The sequence below is a fragment of the Dryobates pubescens genome, chromosome Z, assembly GCF_014839835.1.
Source record: "Dryobates pubescens isolate bDryPub1 chromosome Z, bDryPub1.pri, whole genome shotgun sequence".
NCBI lineage: Eukaryota > Metazoa > Chordata > Aves > Piciformes > Picidae > Dryobates > Dryobates pubescens.
In genome coordinates, this window is record NC_071657.1 from 109,918,873 (window position 1) to 109,939,847 (window position 20,975).

At 37.8% G+C, this 20,975-nt stretch overlaps 1 protein-coding gene across 1 annotated transcript in view; it reads right to left on the bottom strand.

The window, feature by feature from the left end:
• The window catches only part of HGF (hepatocyte growth factor), a 61,711-nt gene that overhangs the window by 26,013 nt on the left and 14,723 nt on the right, over nt 1-20,975 (bottom strand). Inside the window, exons 2-7 of the mRNA XM_054178182.1 lie at nt 20,064-20,229; nt 14,466-14,578; nt 13,759-13,873; nt 8,496-8,638; nt 6,387-6,507; nt 1,990-2,108 (exon numbers count right to left, since the gene is read on the bottom strand). Of these exons, the coding sequence (XP_054034157.1) occupies nt 1,990-2,108; nt 6,387-6,507; nt 8,496-8,638; nt 13,759-13,873; nt 14,466-14,578; nt 20,064-20,229 (777 nt within the window). The remainder of the gene's footprint in view (nt 1-1,989; nt 2,109-6,386; nt 6,508-8,495; nt 8,639-13,758; nt 13,874-14,465; nt 14,579-20,063; nt 20,230-20,975) is intronic.

The following is a 20,975-nucleotide window of genomic DNA, read 5'->3' on the forward strand; positions in this document are numbered from 1 at the left end:
TAACCCTTTTGGGAAAAAAGGGAGGTAGGGGGAGAGAGGGGGCTCGGGGGGGAACCCTCCTCTGGCTGGAGGAGGGAGTTTTGTTCTGTATTGCTTTCTTTGCTGTATATTCCTGCATATATTGTAGATACTGTGTATTGTGTATATATTCACTGCTTGTAAATATAGCTTTAATTAATTTTGCTCCTCTGACTGAGTCAGCCATGGTTTCTTTGTGGGGGAGGGAGAACTGAATCTTCTCTCACCACCACAAGCCCTCAACACAGGAAGGATGTGGACCTGATGGAACAGGTTCAGATGAGGGCCACAAAAATGATCAAGGGGCTGGAACACCTGTGTTGTGAGGACAGGCTGAGGGAGCTGGGCTTGTTCAGTCTGGAGAAGAAAAGGCTCTTGGGAGATCTGATAGAGGCCTTCCAATACATGAAGAGGGCCTACAAAGAGGCTGTAGTTATAGGATGAGGGGCAATGTTTTGAAATTAGAGAAGAGCAGATTTAGATTGGATGTTAGGAGCAAGCTCTTTACCGTGAGGGTGGTGGAACACTGGAACGGGTTACCCAGAGAAGTAGTTGAGGTTTCATCCCTGGGGCTATCCAAGGCCAGGTTTGACAAGGCTCTGAGCAACCTGATCTAGTGAAGAATGTCCCTGCTGACTGCAAGGGGTTGTCCTAACGTGATCTTTGGACATCCCTCCCAACCCAAGCCATTCTGTGATTCCACAATTCTATGAAACTAACAGGGTTCTAGAGCATAGATTCAGTTAATGTTATGCCTTGTTTTCAGAAATTGCCTTTATTCTTAAAATGTTAGGAAAAAAGTATTTTCAGGGAAAATAAAAAAAAAAATTAAAAAAACCCTGCCTAGGTATTATGAGACTGCTTTTAGCAGCATGCTTCTACATGGATTATTTCACATATTGTCAGTTCACTAAAGACAAAAAATTGGACTCCAAATCTGGCAATGAGAAGCATGGGAGTTAAGAGAGGAGACTATCACCTGTAAAGCCCATGAGCTGTGAATGAGGTAAGGAATCTTAGGGATGCAAATCTCAGTTTCTTAATTAAAATATGTCTCAAGAAAGCTTACTTCTACCATCTGCCTCAGCCTCAACATTACCATTAAATTATAGAAAGAATACTTTATCCAAGTTTTCCAGGAACATCCAATAGTTTTACCTTCCTTGTGGGCCCTGTGCTTCTCATTTAAGACATTTAATTATCAGTAGGACAGATCTGTCAGAGCTACCATCAAAGTTAGAAGGATCTGGACTTTGAAGGTAAAACATGCTGCTGAATGTTCTAACAAACTAAAGTGTCTCAAAGCAGGCATCCAATATCTGTATACCTTAATGTTAACTTTGATTCATTTCTCTGTCTGTAAAATGAGGGTAAGGAAAGCCACCATCTTGTAGCTGACAGATGAGAAGAAATTAATTGCCTGAGGAGTGCTTTGATACGGGAGTGATGAATATCACAGAGAAACCCAGGAGGAAATTAATAATTCGGTCTTCAGCACAAGTCTGAATATTTTGCAGGAGCGAAGGCCTAGAACCAGACAAGGTGCAAGAGGAAAACAAAGCAATGAACATTTGCTGACACAGAGCACTGCATAGGGAAGATGCTGTGCCTGCAACTATTCCCAAATTGTAACACAGATGCCTGGCATAGCTAGATTAATACTGTCCATAAGATCTTCATGACAATGTTGCCTCACTTTTTTAGTTCTTTATTTTCTTATGTTTTAATGCAATTTCCTGTACATAAGATAAACATATATTCCAGTGCTAAGTAGGCATATATTCTGGTGCTAAGTAGCACACAACTCTTTCACTTCCTGTCCAGATTATAATACGATTATCTTTGAAAGCTGTTTTAAAGTCAGTGAAGTGCAATGAATGAAGTAGCTGTGGTGGTCCTATATTGCTTGAACTATCTGTGTCCAGATTTTTTGGAAAGGAAGAGGAAGTAATAAATTTTGCTTAAACTCACCACACGTTTTAATTGCACAGAATTCCCAGGGGGTGTTAGGGTCAAGAGTGTAGCACCAGGGTCTCAGTTTGCCATCAGGATTGCGGCAGTAATTATCATCAAAGCCCTTGTCAGGATATCTGCAAACCACAACAAGAAATGTGTCAAGGAAATCTTCCTGGCAACACTACACAAGCTTGTACAAGGTACTTAAAGGACAGTCTTCAGCAAAGGCAAACAAGAGCCAGTTACCATTAACCTTGGGTCTGATCCTGTGAGATGGATGATGTCTTTTAACACTATTAGAAAGTTCATAACATAAAATCTCCTTCCAAATATGCAGCAGATTCGGACCTACACTGAGGGGATTCCCTGCTGTGCTAACGCACAGGATACCGGATGGGGTAACTCCACTAATTGGTAAATTCTTGTTCTTGTGTCTGTCAACTGATGACCAAATGCTAAAGCCACACGGGTTTTTAAAACAGCCCAATTAAAAGTGGATTATATAAACACTGCCTGGCATGCTGGACTCATTAAGAAAACAGGTTCTTCAGAGCAACAGCCATGAGTTCAAACTGGAAGCTGTTTTGAATAGTTATGTTACTAATGATAGTTCCATTTTTGCAATAGAGCTTATTCTAGGTCATGACCTCATTTCAAGCATTAGGGTGAAAAAAAAGAGAAAAATAAGGAATTAACTTCCATCTCACTTTATCTCATTAAGATTTGGAACTATTGTGCCATTTAATTGTTTCCATATTCCTACAGCCATCACTGAACAATCAGGCAGATATTCAAGACAAGGAGAGGGTTTGTGGTGTTTTGGTGTTTTGTTCTTTTTTTTTTTGGGGGGGGGTGGGTGGGGTTTTTTTTAGATGTGTTCTATATTATCATCTATAAATATAAAGAGGAGATAAATGGATACGTTTTTTCCCCCTCCAGTGAATACAAACTGTCTTGGTTTTCCATTTTTATTGAAATGTGTTTGTAAAAGAAACATGAAAAGTCTATAAGAGAACAATAAAGTTAACTACCTGGGAACCCAAATCCATTTACAATGGCAAGCAGATGTGTTTCATACAAGCAGAGGAAAATGTGATTTACAAGTCTGTGCTTTAGCTAGGATGTTTTTTCTGTCAAACGATTATCCTAATTTTGACTCATGCATTTGCAACTTGATCTGCCATACCATGGGAAAAATCAGGTTCCTTCATTTCTACAAGGGAGAGGGACAGGGACAGGATTTAAGTAGAATTTGATGGCGGGGTAGGGGGTGGGGGGGGAACCAAAAAAATCCCCAAACCCCAACCAACCAAAAAAACCCAACCCAAACCCCTCCCCCCCAAAAAAACCCAGCCACGAACATGTCTCACAAAAAAAGATAATTTAAGTGCAGACAAGCATGTGAGATTTTCAGATCTAGCAGCAGTATCCTGATTTCTGCCAGGTAGAATACAAACTGTCCAATGATTTCACAAAAGAATAATTAATGATCTAATAATATAGCAGAAATTGACGTAGATTTCAACACTTAGTAAGTAGAGTGATATTGGCAGCACATGCTCCATGTCATGTACCTATGGGAATTCCATGGTACTATCCAGGAACAGAAGAAATTTAAAGTATCTGCAGTCATAGCCCTCAAAATCCATTTCAAAAACTTGCAGGTGTAAAGAATTCACTCTCTAGAAGACACTGAATTCTCTGTTCACCCTAATACTATTTATGTTCCCACAGTATATAACAAGTGTGTCATTTACTAACTAAAACTTAAGTAGAGATGTAACAGTTCTCCCAGGATTAAGCTTTGAGCGTCTCTATGGGATAGAGTAGTGTCCATGAACTGTACTGCTCCATCTGTTCTATCCGTGTTGCCATTGCTAGAGAAACAATAGACTTCTCAGTCACCAGTTCTTCCCACAAATTTCAGGCATTCTTTTGGTGTTCTTCATTTCCATTAAGCAAGACTTCCTCAGTTCCTGTTGAAAAGGCCAACTAATACCTTTAATACACAGATATTACTGATTAGATAAACAATAAGGCTTCAAACTGTTCCACAGAATTCAAAAGGGAGATTGTGGAAGATGCATTAAGAGTTCATCCCTTTGTTCTGCGCACTTCTCCTTCTTCACTACACTTGGGCTCAGACCTCTTGCTTAGCTCCAGCAAAGAGCCTGAGGTTTTCAAGATCTTTCAAAACCCTATGCATTTATTTTTTTTGCAACCTCCCCCCCAGCAACTTAAACTGCTGTAGCTGTAGTTCGCTGCCCAGGCAGAAAGGAAGCATACAAAAATAGGAACAAGATCATTTTATTAAAAGGATACCTGCAGTTAGTCAAGTCTTATATAATATTTCAACATAACATTCCTCCATGTAGTAAGCGCCTATTTTCACAGCATGTTTAATTTTGAGCAGAAAAGGATAAAAGGATAAAACTTATGCTTCTCTATGCTGTGCCTGTCTAAGTTATCATCCTCAATGCTTTTACCTCCATACTGATGCATAATCCTGCCTGTGAGAAGTACACAAGAGAAGGGGAGCTTCAGAATACAATTCTGCATCCACTAAGAGCTAAACACAGCTCATTTGGAAGCTCTTTAGGGGAATGACTGCTACTCTTCTGAAAGCACAAGCTTATCAGTTCAAACTGGATGGGTCACTTTTTGACAAAATGTATTTTTATTGTAGGCTGACATTCTCAAGGAGACACTTTCTAAAGAAAATCCCTTAAGGAGGAAGGCAATAGTCCAAGACACTGCAACAAGGCTGAAAAGTCATTTTGCAAACAATTCAAAATTAATCTTAATTATTGTTTGTACCAAAGAGTTTTACAAATGTTTAATTCCCAAGGAACAAATTTTTTTCTGTGACTTATTCTAGAATGCACAGCAAGTGCATGGCAAAACTCAGAAACAGATTATCTTCAGCCCCGGTCTGCTAATACAAAATATTTATTGCATCAGAACTGTGGGAGAGCCTGCTATTATTCATGAAACAGGTCATCAGAGCCAAGAGGAAAAAGAGGTTATATCACATAAACTCCAAAAATGCAGATCCAGTTTTGCTGAATAATTAGGTTTTGTAAAATACACCCATGCCCATATAGCTGGGTATATTTTATTTAGCAGAATAGTTCAACACATATTGATACTTTCAGGGGAAGGTTTCAATCAATCCAGGGCTGTTGATTCTTGCAGCCTTCCTCTAGCAGTTTAAGTTTATTCAATACACTTTATAAATGGAGTTAATAGACAATTCTGAGTAAAAGTAAAGTGAAACTTTAGTCTATCTTAAGAGAAACATAAAGGCCCTCCTGTGTGGCCTAAGGCCCACATAAAATCCTTCCAAAAGGGTGTAGTATAGATGACCCTGTGGTTGGGCGAATTTTACTCTCTAGGACAAATCCTTGTCTTGTTATTTCTGACTCATGTTTTGGCAGTGTGTATCTATTTACAAAAAAAAATATATTAAAAAAAGGTCCAAAATATCTGCTTATGCACAAAATACTAAATAGAATGCTGAAATCTTTTCAGAGTTGGAAAATATCCATGTAGTAGGTACATATCTTTGTCAAACTAATTGGTTACTTAAACCTGACTACAACAGGAGAGCATCTATAGCTTAAAATTTGTTCACTATTTTAAAATAGTGGCATACTCTGACCAGATAATGTTGTGAGTTTGTATTCACTGATTTTGCTAAGAACTCTACCAAAACTTCATTACTTTCAATCACTATTTACTTTATGATGACTTTAAGGTATTTTAAGCTGACTGAAGCTAAATCCCAACATATATAGAAATACTCAGAGGTTAATTTTTTTACTGTCACAGAATCACAGAATATATCTAGTTGGAAGAGGTCTCAAACATCTTCCAGTCAAACCTTCAACCCAGTACAGAAGGGTCAACACTAATCCTTAACTGCCAGGTCTACACGCTGCTTAAATACCTCCAGGGATGGTGACACCACTACTGCCCTGGGCAGACCATCCCAATGTTTGAGAACCCTTTCAGTAGAGAAATATTTCCTAACATCCAGCCTAAACCCCCCTTGGTGCAGCTTGTAACCACTTCCTCTAGTCCTGTTGCTTGCCATCAAGGTGAAGAGGCTGGCCCCCTCCTCGCTCCAACATCCCCTTCAGGTAGTTGTAGAGAGTCAATAAAGATAGGGAAGAAATTTTGATCGATTCATGCAGTACATCACTGTGCTATACAGCCATGTAATGTAGCCACGACTGCACAAAATAGCCTCTAGTCCCCATCCTGCATCTCCATTGTAATTGTAGCCAGCTACAACTGGTGAACTCCATAAATTTCAATTCAGCCAATGATGGTTTTGCCCAACTGGTTCAAGAACGTGTGAAATTCAGATTACAACCACATGGATTTGCTTGTGGGGTAGAAGAGATTACCTCTCTGGCCGAAATTTGTGCTTGTGTGGTCTCTGAAGATCCCAGCGCTGACACTCCTTGCCTGACTCCGTGTGATCCATTGGCCCTCTGTAGCTCTCTCCATTGCAGGTCATGCATTCAACTAGGGGGAAAAAAAAAAGAGTACTAGTCATTTATTATTCTGATGACTCACAGCACACACACATACAGACAAATTAAATTATATCCCTGCTGTTATAAATTCAAGCCAACCTAGAGAGGTATATAAAAGTGCTATCTTTTAGTGATGTTGGTATGGGAAATGCCCTTTGGGATAGAATTGCATCTCTTTCTTAAATCTAATCCAGATGCTTAAATTTGTTCTCACTTAACAGGACACTGATGGTTTTCAAGCAGGTAGGTGTGAGCTGCTAGAGACATTAATGTTCCTAGCAGATTTTTAACCTTACCTATGGTTAGCAGCAGAGAGACACAGATGCCTAAAGAAGTATTTCTTAGAGGCGATATTCTCTAATTAAGCAACATTTGTTGTTCCAAATCACTCTATGTCATATTATAGTAACATCTCATCCAGAATAATGGCTGAAATTTCACACAGTACAGTCTGTCTCTTTAAATTCTCAGCACTTTCAGCCACATATGATACTGTTTCTTTTCCATACTAATTCTTTTTGGCAGCTTAAACCATGATATATTTTCAGCCCTGTTTTGGGAAAGTAGGGGGTGGAGGGAGAGTGGGTAGAAAGTACCAAGGGGATTTAAAATCACTGTTTTTTAAAAAATGTGCTTCATAATGTAGAATAAGGAGTCTTAAAATATAAAATAAATTCACCATAATTAACTATAAATGTATTTCTCAAGTGTCCTCTAATTAGAGCAATAGTAGGAAGGATCACTTAGTAAATACTGATTTATGCAATTAGAGTCTTCAGTCAAAACATCCGATACCAAAGTCTTTATCCTGCAGTGAGCTCCAGGTCTTACCCACTTGAAGTTCACTTCAATTGATCTTTAAATGTTAGCTTTTAATAGACTTTCAAGCTCCTTGTAAATAATTCTCTTCCTCCATCTCCTCCTCCCTCCCTTCCTCTCCCTTTTCTTCCCCTTTTGCTGCATAACTATTGTACATAACATATTATCAGGGAAACTGAAGGCACCATGTTTCAAGAATTTTTAAGAGTTGATTGACTGGAACTAAACTGGCTAATTAGCAAGATATAAGAGCTTCATTTGGAGGTTAACTGAACTTAGAAGTCACCAAGTGCAAGGGTGTCAGTGAAGTGTCTTCCAAATTCTACGACTTGAAAGTCAAATGGCATTAGATTTATAAAAAGTTTTATTTATTTACCGTAGTTGTTTGAAAACCAAAATGCTTTCTTAGAGCTTTTGAGGTATTTTCATCAAAAGGAAGTTAATTTTATGGTGGAATGGTACTGGCTGATTTTATCACATAGTAATACTGAAATTGTTCAGAGTAGAGAAGAGAAAAAAAAAAGGGCCAGACTTGTGCAATCAGCACAACTTCATTTTTTCCAGCTCCTCCATGACCTGGACAAATAGCTGCTAAGCCTGAAATCTTGTTTACATCTTCCAGAGTACTGTAACATAACAAGATCTGTCTTGATCTCACTACTATCAAATAGTCTGGAGAAGAAAAAATGGAGAGGGGAGTTAAATGTTTATAAATATCTGAGAGCTGAGTGTCAAGACAGAGGGGGCAGGCTCTGCTCAGTTGCACCCTGTGATAGGACAAGGGGTAATGGATATAAACTACAGCACAGGAGGTTCCACTTCAACATGAGGAGGAAGTTCTTCACTGTGAGGGTGACAGAGCACTGGAGCAGGCTCCCCAGAGGGGCTGTGGAGTCTCCTTCTCTGGAGACTTTCAAGACCCACCTGGATGTGTTTCTGTGTGACCTGTGCTGGATTCTATGGTCCTGAGGTCCCTTCCAACCCCAAATATCCTGTGATCCTGTGAATTGGTTTTCTTGATAGATGGGCTATTCTTGCTAAGAAATTACCTACGCTTTCTCCAAAGTTCATCAGCAAATGTCCCTGAAACTATTGGAAGTTCTGAGCACCTGCTGCCAGAAGAGAAAAGAACTTTACACTTGAGTTGTTCTGTGTTACCTTGTGAGCAGAGGGGAATATCACAGACTTCATGACGTATCTCTGGACTGGTGGTAAAACACCAGGGCCCTCCTTCTTCCCCTCGGGGGTTTCGGCAGTAGTTTTCTCGCAGGTCTTTACCCCGATAGCTCGAAGGCAAAAAGCTAGTTTTAAAATGACAATCATTACAGTATAAGAGCATGCAAACCTTGGTGTTAATCATACTATTTTTCTTCACAAACAGTTAGAAACAAACACATGTCTGCTTTCTTCTCCCTCCACCCTGGCTAAACAAATGCACACACCCAAATTATCTCTCCATTCACAAATATACATCTTCAGTAAGGATTACTCAATCAATGGCCTAAATCTGGGACAATCTGTCTAGCCCATAGCTTGCTCTGGCAAGTTTTAGAATACATAGAATACATAGAATACATAGAATAAACCAGGTTGGAAGAGACCTTCAAGATCATCGCGTCCAACCCATCACCAATCCAACACCGCCCAAGCAACTAACCCAGAGCACCAAGCACCCTGTCAAGTCTTCTCCTAAAAACCTCCAGTGATGGCGACTCCACCACCTCCCCAGGCAGCCCATTCCAATGTGCAATCACTCTTTCTGTATAGAACTTTTTTCTAACATCCAGCCTGAACCTCCCCTGGCGCAGCCTGAGACTGTGTCCTCTTGTTCTGGTACTGCTTGCCTGGGAGAAGAGACCAACATCTGTCTGTCTACAACCTCCCTTCAGATAGTTGTAGAGAGCAATAAGGTCACCCCTGAGTCTCCTCTTCTCCAGGCTCCCTTGGGTGTCCAGAGCCAACTATCCACTGCACAGCCAGAGGCAGCCCTCACTGAGCTGTCCTTCACAAACTCTGACTACTCACACAATAATTGAAGGCACTTGGTCAAGATGGAAAAATGGATTGGATGCAGAAAGGGAAAATTCATTGGGTTCTTAGCCATGTCAGACTTGCCTTTCCTATACATGTGCGCATATAGGAGGCCCAGCTGGGCTTAGTGTGCACCTAGTGCATTAAACCCACAAGCAGAGAAATCTCTGCCCATCCCTGGTCACACAGCAGCAAGAACCAAGCATCAGGACTATGTGAATGTGATCAAACTGTGCAATGCGCCACGGTGAGAGGCTTTCACTCTCTTAAACCATGGACTACTTTGCATTTCAACTTCAGAAGTTTCCCTAGATCCCACTTAGCTATCTTGCTTCAGTTAATGTTCTGCCCCAAGTCCCGCTGTTGTCACCCTAGGGTCTGCTACTTACAGACCCACTCATTACTGCTGTTGTAGAAATTGGGTCATTTAACAGCAACCTAGCTGACCTTAAACTGTGCTCTCTCTCTTATTATATTTTCTACCTTTTTCTGTAAGTCACTATTAAGTAACAGTACCCTGTAGGATTTCTTCCTTAGATTAGGGATTGTCAGTCCAATGCCAAACACTTTGTTTTTCTGTAGTGATTTATAGAAATGTGAGCTACTAGTCTTCTTTTCTTTTTTTCTTTTTCCTGACAGACATTTTCAGTACGAGACTTTGCTGCTTATACTTAGTCCATCAAATATAAACTCCCCAGGGTCAAGGTTTTGTGTTCTTAGCTATCTGTAAAACTGTGTGCTTACCCCTAGAGAAACCCATACATACACATTAATACAGAGAGATATATGTAGGTCTCTATATATATTTATACATAAAAGTAATAGGAGTGATTTTCCTCCACAAACTAGGGAATAGCTAATCCCATAGTAGCTGTTTCTGTTAAATACCACTGCAAGAGCTCATGACCACACTCAGGCTGAACATTGCAAGCAAACCTTAGCAGCATTTCAATGCTAGTTTCATTGCAGTGGTGTTTAAAGACTAGGTACATCTCTAAATATAATAAAATAAAAATCACATCAAATATTGTTGTAAATGAATACCTGGGCAAAATGCATAGGAGGTCACACAAAACTTGCAATTCGCCTCAATAAAGTTAGTTTTGGAGCTTTCTAAGGTGTGTTCCATTCTTTTAATTGAAGTATATGTAAATTCTAGTGGAAACATCCCAATGAAAGTACATGTTTTAGTCTGAAAATTCCTAATATTTTAATTGGGGAATTGAGTTTTGTTTTGTTTGATTTTTTTTTTTTCTGTTGTGTGTTGGTTGGTTGGTTTGTTTTAGTGGGGGTTATTTTCTTCACCAAGGGAATCTAAAGATATCTATATTCTAGAAAAAAAAGAAAAAGGGTCAAAATTTTGTGTAATTAATTTTAGAAGATTGCAGACACTTGCAGCTTAGAAAACTAAACAAAGCCTTTGGGATAGTATTTGTACACAGATGTTGATTCAATTTATGTACAAATGCAGAAGAGAAATGCATGCTTTCTACTGTCCTTGGCAAATCCTATGTTACAAATGAATAAATTTAAACATTTTAAAAAAGAGAGAGACAGAAAGAGAGAGAAATAAAAATAAAATTTTCACATGGCATTTTAATAATATTTTACTCAAGTTAATGAATCTTTGAACTAACTGAAGTGGAAAATACCTCTGTTAATTACATCATGCTTCTAGTCAATGTAATGTGGAGGCACGACTTCAAAGTGTTTTTCTTATTTTTGGTGCTTGAAGAGAATTTTTTTTATCCCTATAAAATTGTTCCTATTGTTTTTCCTCTGTAGTCTTGTAATAAAAACCTTTCCATTTCTGTTTAGCTAAAGACAGCCCTGGGCAAAATTTTCTGTTGGGACCTTGCAACCTGTGTATATATTAAAGTAGTTTGTCAGTGCATATTAGAATATTTAATTTCATTTTCCTGCTGGAAAATCTTTCTTCTTAGAAATCACAGGCATTAAAAATATAGGGAAAAGGCATTTCAAATTATGTCATATATGCAGCCTTTTAAAAAACCCTATAAATTCTAAATGAATATCACTAAAACCTCAAGCTGTGTCAGATATAAAAATGGTTTCAACAGGTATTAAAGCAGCATTCTTGAGAGAGGAAAAATGGAGATGTCCTAAAGAGCCATCCATAAATGAAGCAAGAGCCACCCCTTAAACTGTCTGCTGATTTAGTTCAAACATTGGTAAAAGGAAAAAAAAAATAAAAATTCAGAAACTGAATCCAGTAAGAGTAATGGTAGAAACAGCAAAAGTTATGAGAACTAGCAAAAAGCCTGTGAAGTACTCATCTCTTCTATGACCATTTGACTCTGAACCCTTTTTGCACAGCTTTTATAGATTTGGATTAAAAAAAATCTAGTAAGAGTTAAAAAAAAAAAGGAAAAGGAAAAGAAAAAGGTAATCCTGTAATCTACACTAGAATGGAGATAAAAATAATGGAAACCTGGTTTCAGCTGGGAGTCTCCATGTTCTGCCAGAATACAAATAAATAGAAATACAATTGGTTAAATCGAAGCACAAGTTTAAAGTCTGAAGTTATTTCAATTCTGTCTAGAAGGATAATGAAAAATTAGTAAAGTACATTTCTCCTTTGAATATGAAAAAAGGAATTTATTTTCCAATGGGACTTTGTGATAATCAGATGTTGAGAAAAACTGACCTAAAAATCTAAGCCTTTCATACTAATAAGTTCCAAACACACCACTACTGTCTGCTTCTTCCCATCTCCCTCATGTCTGATGATGAAATCATATTTTCTGATGTTGAAAAACAAAATTAGCATGCAGCCACCTCATTTATCCAGTGACCTTTTAAAAACTAAACTTATTGCACAAGGCAGGAGAAAAGTCATTCTCATAAAATCCAGCATACAAGAGCAGCTGTCCAAATGTATTAGATAAAACTGTGTATGCTGTATATTAAAATGCAATTTAGTGATAATATATACTATGAAAACATTTTTCTGCCATTAATTATGTAAAGCCATATGTATATTTTATAGAATAAATGCTCATTCTTAGTCTGTAATTATTGAGGATTCTTTCACTTCTAAAACATGAAGATTGCATACTTCAAGGTGTTGAGTCTCAAGAGGTTATTGCTGTGGGAGCTGTTGGTATTTATCATATGTTCACAATTAAGAATGAGTAGAGCTTCACACTGAAAATCAGACACACTACCATCTATATTGCAAGCAGCCAAGTCCAGCCAAGTTCAAGCCTGAGGCTCATTTTTATAACACATCATAAGAGCAGAGAATTCACGTATCCTTTGCATTTTAGTGTTGTTCCAAGACATGATATTACATACTGGATAGATTTGGTCAAGACATGATCAGCACTACACAGCCCAGCTCCTCAGTAGCTATCTTCAGATTGGCTGCTGCTAAATCAAGTGTTGATTCTGGGACTCCGGAGGAAAGGGCAGCAATATGGCTAGGAAGCTTATGGTTAGAGGACATTTGATTTTGGCTCTTAAGGGTTTATTATCCAAATGGTTAATGCCAATACAAAGAGATTCAAAGATAAATGGCACAAAGAGTAAACCAGTAGTTGTGATTGAATCTGTTTTTACCATTACTCTTACTGGCTTCAATTCTTGGCTTTTTCCTTAGCCAGTATAGTTGTAACTAAGTCTACTCTCAATGTTTAGATAAGAGCTCAGTTTCTCACTATATCAGGTCTTAAACTGAAAAGTTATGTTTCACAACAGTTGCATAAGTCTTTAGTAATTGCTTGTATGATCTGAAGGAGAGGATTTCAGTATCTCTTCAGTCTTTGCCACATATTTGTTTCCTGGTCTAAGTGCTTTATAGAGTTTAACATATTCTACAAATAATAGAGAATTAATAGTAACTATGCAAAAGATAGTAACAATAATTAGATACTGATCAAATAGGTAGGCTAATATCCCTTGCTTCATAATAGTGGGGATTTTTAATTACCCATTTCCTGGGAGCTGACTACAAAAAAGTGATAAACATCCAGACTGCAAGCTGAAATTGTGCAGATGTTTTGTTTCTGCCAGTAGCTAAGAGATCAAAAGGATATAAAAAGAAAACAAACAAGCAAACAACAACAACAACAAAAAACACACCACCAAAGCAACAAAAAGCCCAAAACCTGACAAAGGAAAGGAAGGGACCCAGACACACAGGCTGGCATTAGGAAAGACCTTTTTGGATAAATTCTAAGAAGGTAAGGATTTTCTGGGGTCTGGAGAGAGGCATCTCTTTGGGGAAAAGCGAGAATGCACTGAAGAGATTTGTTTGTCTAAGGTCAGTGTTCTCATAAATTCTTTGTCTGCTAATAAGTCAAAGTAGTTTGACTTTATGGAAGCTGTCTGGGCACTATTCCCATTGTCTCTGCTCCTGAACTCTTACCTGTGCTCATGGGGGATCATTGAATTCCAGGCTTGACACTGGATACCACTTTTAGTAACAGATATGGTTCCTTTGTAGTCTGCTCCTTTTCCAATGATACAATTCCTGACGTAGTCTATTGAAAGACAAAAGATGAAAGTTAGAGGTTTGGTTAATGCAATTAGAGCTCATGATCAGTTTTCACAAAAAATCTATGTATTTTTTTTGTATCCTTTGATTAAGTAATTATTCAAAATAGCCTTTAATTGTCCACATACACTCTTGTCTCTTTTTTCCCCCAAAAATATGGATTGCTATCTTCTTAAAGAAACCTACTGAAAATGTTTCTACAGTGTCTGATTGATCAGAAGTCTGAGGACTTAAGTCCCCATTCTCATTAATGAGGTGAATAAAAGCAATATTAAGTCAGTAGCAGTAACTCATACATCTGAGCTTTTAAGCAGCAAACTAAAGTAACAATTCAGTTTAGTGCATATGATGGCAGGCAAATATGCAGGTTGGAAAACAGAGCAAGAACAAGTATGTAGGCGAGCTTGCATGGCAGTCAACCCAGGGTATTTGTAAATAAAACTGTTAGATACAGCTTTCAGAATGCTTAAAACCATCCCATACCCAGGATGCTCCTACAGCCAAAAAGTCACTGACTGACCTCAGCTTTTTTTGCCCTCCATAGCTGGAAAAACAAAATCAGTAAATAAATCAGTTACCCTTCTTTTCATACAGATCAAACGCATGGTCTTGCTTCTTTCTCACACCATTTGTCAAGCTGTTGAAGGATAACCAATGGCACCGTTTTGTAACTCTGTCATAAGCAAAGGCCCTGCAAAGAAAATCTGGATGAGAAAAAAATCTCTGTGTGGTTTATAATAATGACACATGGCCTGCCAAGGAGCATGCAATGACATCAGATTTATTTTTACTGGGAAAGTCAGAGAAACAGTCCAAATTACTTTTTAAACCCACAACTGTGCTGACAAGAACAAAGAAACAAAGAAATTAAATTGATGTGGCCATTACATTAAATACAAGCTTGGTTGTTCACACTAATCTAAGAGTTCCCTTGTCATTAAAGATCTCTGTTTTAAAAGTGAGATAAATGTGACTGAGACAGCATTTGTGTCCCCAGTTGTGCTGCTTTCTGGGGAAAAAAAAAAAAAAAGGAAAAAAAAAAAAAAGAAAAAAAGAAAAAAAGAAGAAGATGACTTCTTTGCAGTGCTTACAATATGCCTCTGAAATACTTAGTACCTCACACTGATAGCTTGAGGAAGATTTGAAGTCAAGGAGTCTGTTTCTTGCCTGGAACAACAGAGCTGTCTAAGAATAAGATTATTTTTCTTAATATCTAAACTGTGATAATGTAACTACAGCTTGTCCTTGCTTTGCTTTTGTTTTCTTTCTTTCTCTTATTTTTTAACTGCTTTCAAGGATAGACTACAACATATGCTGAACTGAGTGGATTTTTGTGGGACAAGAAAGAGAAACAAAAATCAGATGAGTAAAAATGCTTCCAATATTTTAAATGAAATGAATAGATCCTTTTCTTCTTTCTTTTGAAAGAAAAATCTTTTGGCATAGGTAAAATATTTTAAAGTATGTTAAAAACATAATTGACTGCCTAAGTGAGGGAAATGGTTATTTCAATAAGAAAAACAAACAAACAACAAACCACAACTACAAAACCCACAACCCCCCCCCCCCCAAAAAAAAAGCAAAAACTTTTTTTCCCCTTAATTTCTCATTAGAAATAAATAACAAATCACTGACATGGTCCTATTGTCTCTAGCCTATCATGAAGTCTACACTTTACAGAATCACAGAATGTTAGGGGCTGGAAGAGACCTCCAGAGGTCATTGAGTCCAAACCCCTGCCAAAGCAGGATCACCTGGAGTGGGTCACACAGGAACACATCCAGGTGGGTTCTGAAATTCTCCAGAGAAGGAGACTTTCCACACATAAAGAAATGTCTCTTAGTGTTGAGGTAAAAACTGTGATCCACTGTTCCTTTTCCTATCACTGGACACCACCACAAAGAGCCTGACACCTTCACCTTGACACCCACCCCTCAGATATTTATAGACATTGATAAGATCTCTTCTCAGCCTTCTCCTCTCAAGACAAAACAGCCCCAAGTCTCTCAGTCTTTCTTCACAGGAGAGATGTTCAATTCCTGTATTCATCCTCATAGCTCTCCATTGGACTTTCTCCAGCAGAGCCCTGTCTGCAGATCTCTTGAATTGGGGAGCCCAAAACTGGGCACAGTATTCCAGGTGTGGTCTCAGCAGAGCAGAATAGAGGAGGACAAGAGCCTTCCAAGACCTGCTGGATACACTTTTCTTAATGTACCCAGGATGCCATTGGCTCTCTTGGCCACAAAGACACATTCCTGTTCTATGGATAACTTCCTGTCTACTACGATGCCAAGTTTCTCTATGGAGCTGCTTTCCAGCAGGATGACACCTACTCTGTACTGGTACCTGATATTTTTCCTCCCCAGATGCAGGACTCTGTATTGTCCTTCTGTTAGTAATCTCAGTCCTTCTAATGTATTTTATTCTGACCTGAGCATGCATTTTAACGCTACTTGATATTATCCAATAAACACAGATTTCCTACACTTCATCCATACATTTTCTAAACTTCATCCTTGCCATATTCCCGAGCTCTGCATCCCTCAACTCAAAGTTCTTCCATCTTCATTTAATTCATCATACAAGTTTTTCTGTGTGAAATCTTCCTGGCTTCAGTTAAAAATATTACAAGATCCTATCCAACCTCCCCACTCTTCTCTCTTTCAAACATCCTCTTCATTATCATCTCCATCACCAAACAGATTTTTCATCCAACTGCTCTCTCTACTCTGTTGACTCCAAATGTTTCCAACCTGCTAACCTTCATCCTTCTGCCCTTGCTCAGCCTTCTGTTCTCTCCTGGCTGATTCTCAAATATGAGCGTATCCAAGTGCCTCTATCTCCATCTCCACAAAAATATCCTTGACCTTTTCTGCCTTTCCAATTACATTCTTTTTTCCCCTCCTCCCTCCTAAAGTGAGAATGCAGGAAGCACTGTTTACAAACATTTCTTTCAGTTTTTGCTTTTCAGTTGCCTTTTGGTTTCTTTCCAGTTTGGCTTCAGCCATTTCTGCACAAAAAAAAGTTTATAACAATCTTTTCTTGGACACAAATCTGGAGGGTTTTCACACTTCCAAAGTCAACATATTAAAGTAAATTCTTGGACTGTCTTCTACTGATACTGCTGATCACAACAATTTCTGGTGTCACCATTTGTACTGAGATAGTAGATTTTCTGATCAGATACTGAAACCCTGTGGTCTGTATTAGAATCCTTCTCTGTGTAACTACAAAAACACTGCAGAAAATAAGCATATGGCAGAGGATAAGACAGGAATGGCTTTGCAGTTAAGGAAGTGACATGCCTGCAAAAATCATCTGTATAGCAAATAAAATAGTAAGTATATTACTTATTTCTCATCCATAAGAAATGTAGTGGGGAAAGCTGCAAGCATGACTGAAGGAAAACAGTGGGAGTAATGGACTGCAAATGATGGTGAAACAAGGGACTAAGAACAGCTTAGCAGCAGGTTAACAAAGCTGATAGAGGGGGCAGGAAAGAGAATTATTTTGAGTGATTTAGAGTTAATAACAGTTATTAAGTCAAAAAGGCAAGGTAAGAGCATCTAAGCAGGATGGGGGTTTTAGGAATAGTGTCATGAAGAAGAAAGAAGTCAAGGTGAAAATCTAACTCAGTTGGAAATTACCAAGATCTATGCAAGCATGACAGCAAGAGAAAAGAAAACACTCTGAGAAGTGACATATATTAGCTCCAACAAAAAGGTGTTACAGTTGAAACCAGCAATGATTAATGATTATCAAATATAATACTAAAAGTTTACTTGCAAGTGATACAGAAACTTATAAGCAAATTGAAGTTGTCTTTTTTTTTTTTTTCTCAGAAAATAAGGAGTTGCAGATCCTTTGTAAGTTTGTAGTACATGCAAGATGCCACTTTACCACTTTCCAGCAGAAAAGAAACCTAACTCTCTTCCTGCCTGTGTACCTCACAGGGCACAAGTCCAGGTGTTGCACCATTGTCACAATTAGATTAAAAAGCACTATTTTTTTTTTAATCTTAATACTTAAATAAATGGAGTTTCCATCCAGAAAATTAAACATCAGTCTTGTGACCAAAGGAATGGAAGACAACTGCATGGATATGGAGTATTAGAATCAAGACACAAAAATGTCAATAAACAAAGAAAAATCCAAGTTTGTATTTCAAGTACTTTAAATGACATTTTATGTTAACTTCTCTCCTTATTTTAGAATGCTCCTGCATTAGACTGTAAACTAATTGGTTTTAATTTATGTTAGCAACAAATTTCACCTTTTAGTAACCATATGCTGGTATCAAGTTAAAGACTGGGGACCCTAGGAATAAAAGGGAAGCTTTGGCCTTTGAGAGGGAACACGTGTCAAATATGTGCTTCCAGTAATATCAAAGAACTGTGCATATTACAATAGGACTCATCTGGGGCCAGATGGGAAATCACAAAAATGTTCCCAGATACAGAACAGTCCTCCTGCTCTGCTCCATAGTGGTAGCACAGGCAAGACCTAACAACCTACATTTCTGCTACTAGTGCTCCTTTGATTAAGAAAAATATTGTTAGGGAAAACTGGGAATTCAGAGCATGTGTTGTCAGATTTGTAATTCTTTTTCATCTTCAGTGCAATATAATTACATGACTGATTGTAATTATACTAGCTGTGAGTAGGAATCTTCCTATCTCTGTTCTCAAAGTCCCTCACGGCTCCTCTGTGTTGCTTTACTGACTGATTAGGCAGGGAGAATTTGCCCTTTAATGAATACAAGAGACACTGTCCCAGTAGAAAAAAATTCTTCACAAATGAGGAAGTTATAAAAATTCAGAGAGGTTGTAGATCATTGGTCATGTAAAATAGAATCAATAAATAAATTAACTTCTTATTTTCAGCACACAAAACATACAGCAGCTACAACTAGCTTGAGACAATTTTCCTAAGCAGCTGTTGAAATAGAGGATTGTTTTTTGCTTGACATAATTCAGAACTTTTTAATACTGTGAAATGTAATTTTATACAACTCCATGCTGTTGACCCTCAGAACTCAAGGATCTATTGCTGTATTGAATACAACCTGATCCACTTGGCAATGATATCTGTGGAAGTTCTGCCAATAGGAAAAGGAGTAGCTTGTACCATGTGAAAAATATTAGTGTCTGGAAAATATTTTCTCACAGAACTAAGTAAACTCTGCTCATTGTTTACATATATAAATAATCAAAGTACAAAACAACAAAAATTAAATGTTATAACACTGGAATTAAAGGCTTAAACAAGGATTAAATTATAGTCAAGGACCTTTTCTGCCAAGGAAGAGCTTTTGTTATCATATTTGGTCCTAGCTTCCATTTGTAGCAGTTGTCAAAACATTTTTATGTGCCGACATCAGGCTCATATTTAGCCCAGTATTCACCAGTACAGAAGTCATCCATTCTCTCCAAGATCCTCCTGCATTCATGTCCTCTCATTTACTGCTAAAGGTCTAGACGAAGAGAGGCCAGGGGGATAATTTAAGTCTAATACATGGGAAGAGTAACAGTGATTTGTTCCAAAAAGTAGTAGAGAGTATGTACATGGCAGACAAGCAATTAGCTGTATGATGTGTTTCTAAGAGACAGCAGATGCTGAAGAATAGCTATCATATACTTGTAGTGATTGTGCAGCCCAGAAGGTTTGATTCCATTGTATCAGCTTCATAGTACTTGTCAGTGAACTTCAGCAGTGCGTGTATCTGTTCTCCATGTGTGATGTTCCCATTGACTTCAGCAGGAATAATGTGCAAAGAATGAAGACAGAATATGGTCTGAAGTGGTGCTGAAATACTGCAGCTGTGATGTGTGACAATAACCATTTTATAAGAGACATAAAAATCTTAGAAATGTTCACTGAACACTACAGTGCAGTCATCCACATCTTAAGAAGTCCATTTTTTCAGCTGTTATGGAAAAAATTACAGATTGGACAAGCTAAGACAAAACAGCTCGGCTAAAGCTTCAGAAAAGACTTATACCCATTGCACAGGTAGAACAAGATCTTGGAAATCAAAGAGCACAGTCTTTAGGATGCCTTCTGTAGAAACCACCACTGTTCACAATTGCAAGGAGAACTTCAGTAAAAGGGTGTTTTACAGCTTTTATTAGGAAAAAAAGAAATAAAATAAAATAAAATAAAGATATATAACTTACTTGCAAGTAAATGAAAGGCCTTTGTTCCTGCTGCATCTCTTGGCACATTGCTCAGTGGTATTTAGCAGCTTGGTTTTTACTTCCAGTGTTTTGTTTACTTTAATAAGCATCAATTCTCCTGTTTTTTTGAAGTCATGAAGAGGATTTCTCCTTCTTCCTTTACCATCTAAGAAAGGGAGAAAAAAAGTAAGATTAAAAAATAAACAACCACTGTAAAGTAGAGCACTGAGATTTAATATGGCATTAGATGTGAATAACATTTATTAGAAATTGTAGGAACACTGATATGTAAAAGCATAGAGAAATTAATAAAAATAAGGTACAAGCAGATACTTGAGAATATTTTATTATTTTAGATAGAAATCTTCATTCTTAAAACAGGAATGGTAGGAAATGTAGCAAAATTTATTTCAAATAAAGATCTGAATGCTAGAATGAATGCCAGAATGCTAGAAAAGGGTGAAAGAAAATCGCTAACCTTTGTAACTCTTCTTTTTTTTCCACAACCCTCAAATTAGCTGAGATCTATATAAATATTTTCCTGAAAAACTCAAATAAAAAAAAAAAAAAGAAGAAAAGTAGAACAAAGGTCTGTTTTGGATGGACCAATTGTACATACAATCAGAAAGAAAAGGATATAAATGTTATAGAGAATCACAATCTGACTGTGATTAACTGTCCATAAACCAGCAAACTTTCTACCACAATTTGCAAAAATAAGTGGAACCTGGAAGTAACACAGAATAACTGTTTCTCCACCTTTTGCTACACTGAAGACTTAGTGTGAGTGTAGTGTCCAGTTTAGATGTGATTTAACTAGAACTGTTAGCCTACAGAAAAGATGAGGGGAGGCAGAGACCATGGCACAGAAACAGGCTGCACTGCTGCAGATGTCTGGAAAAAAGGAGCACA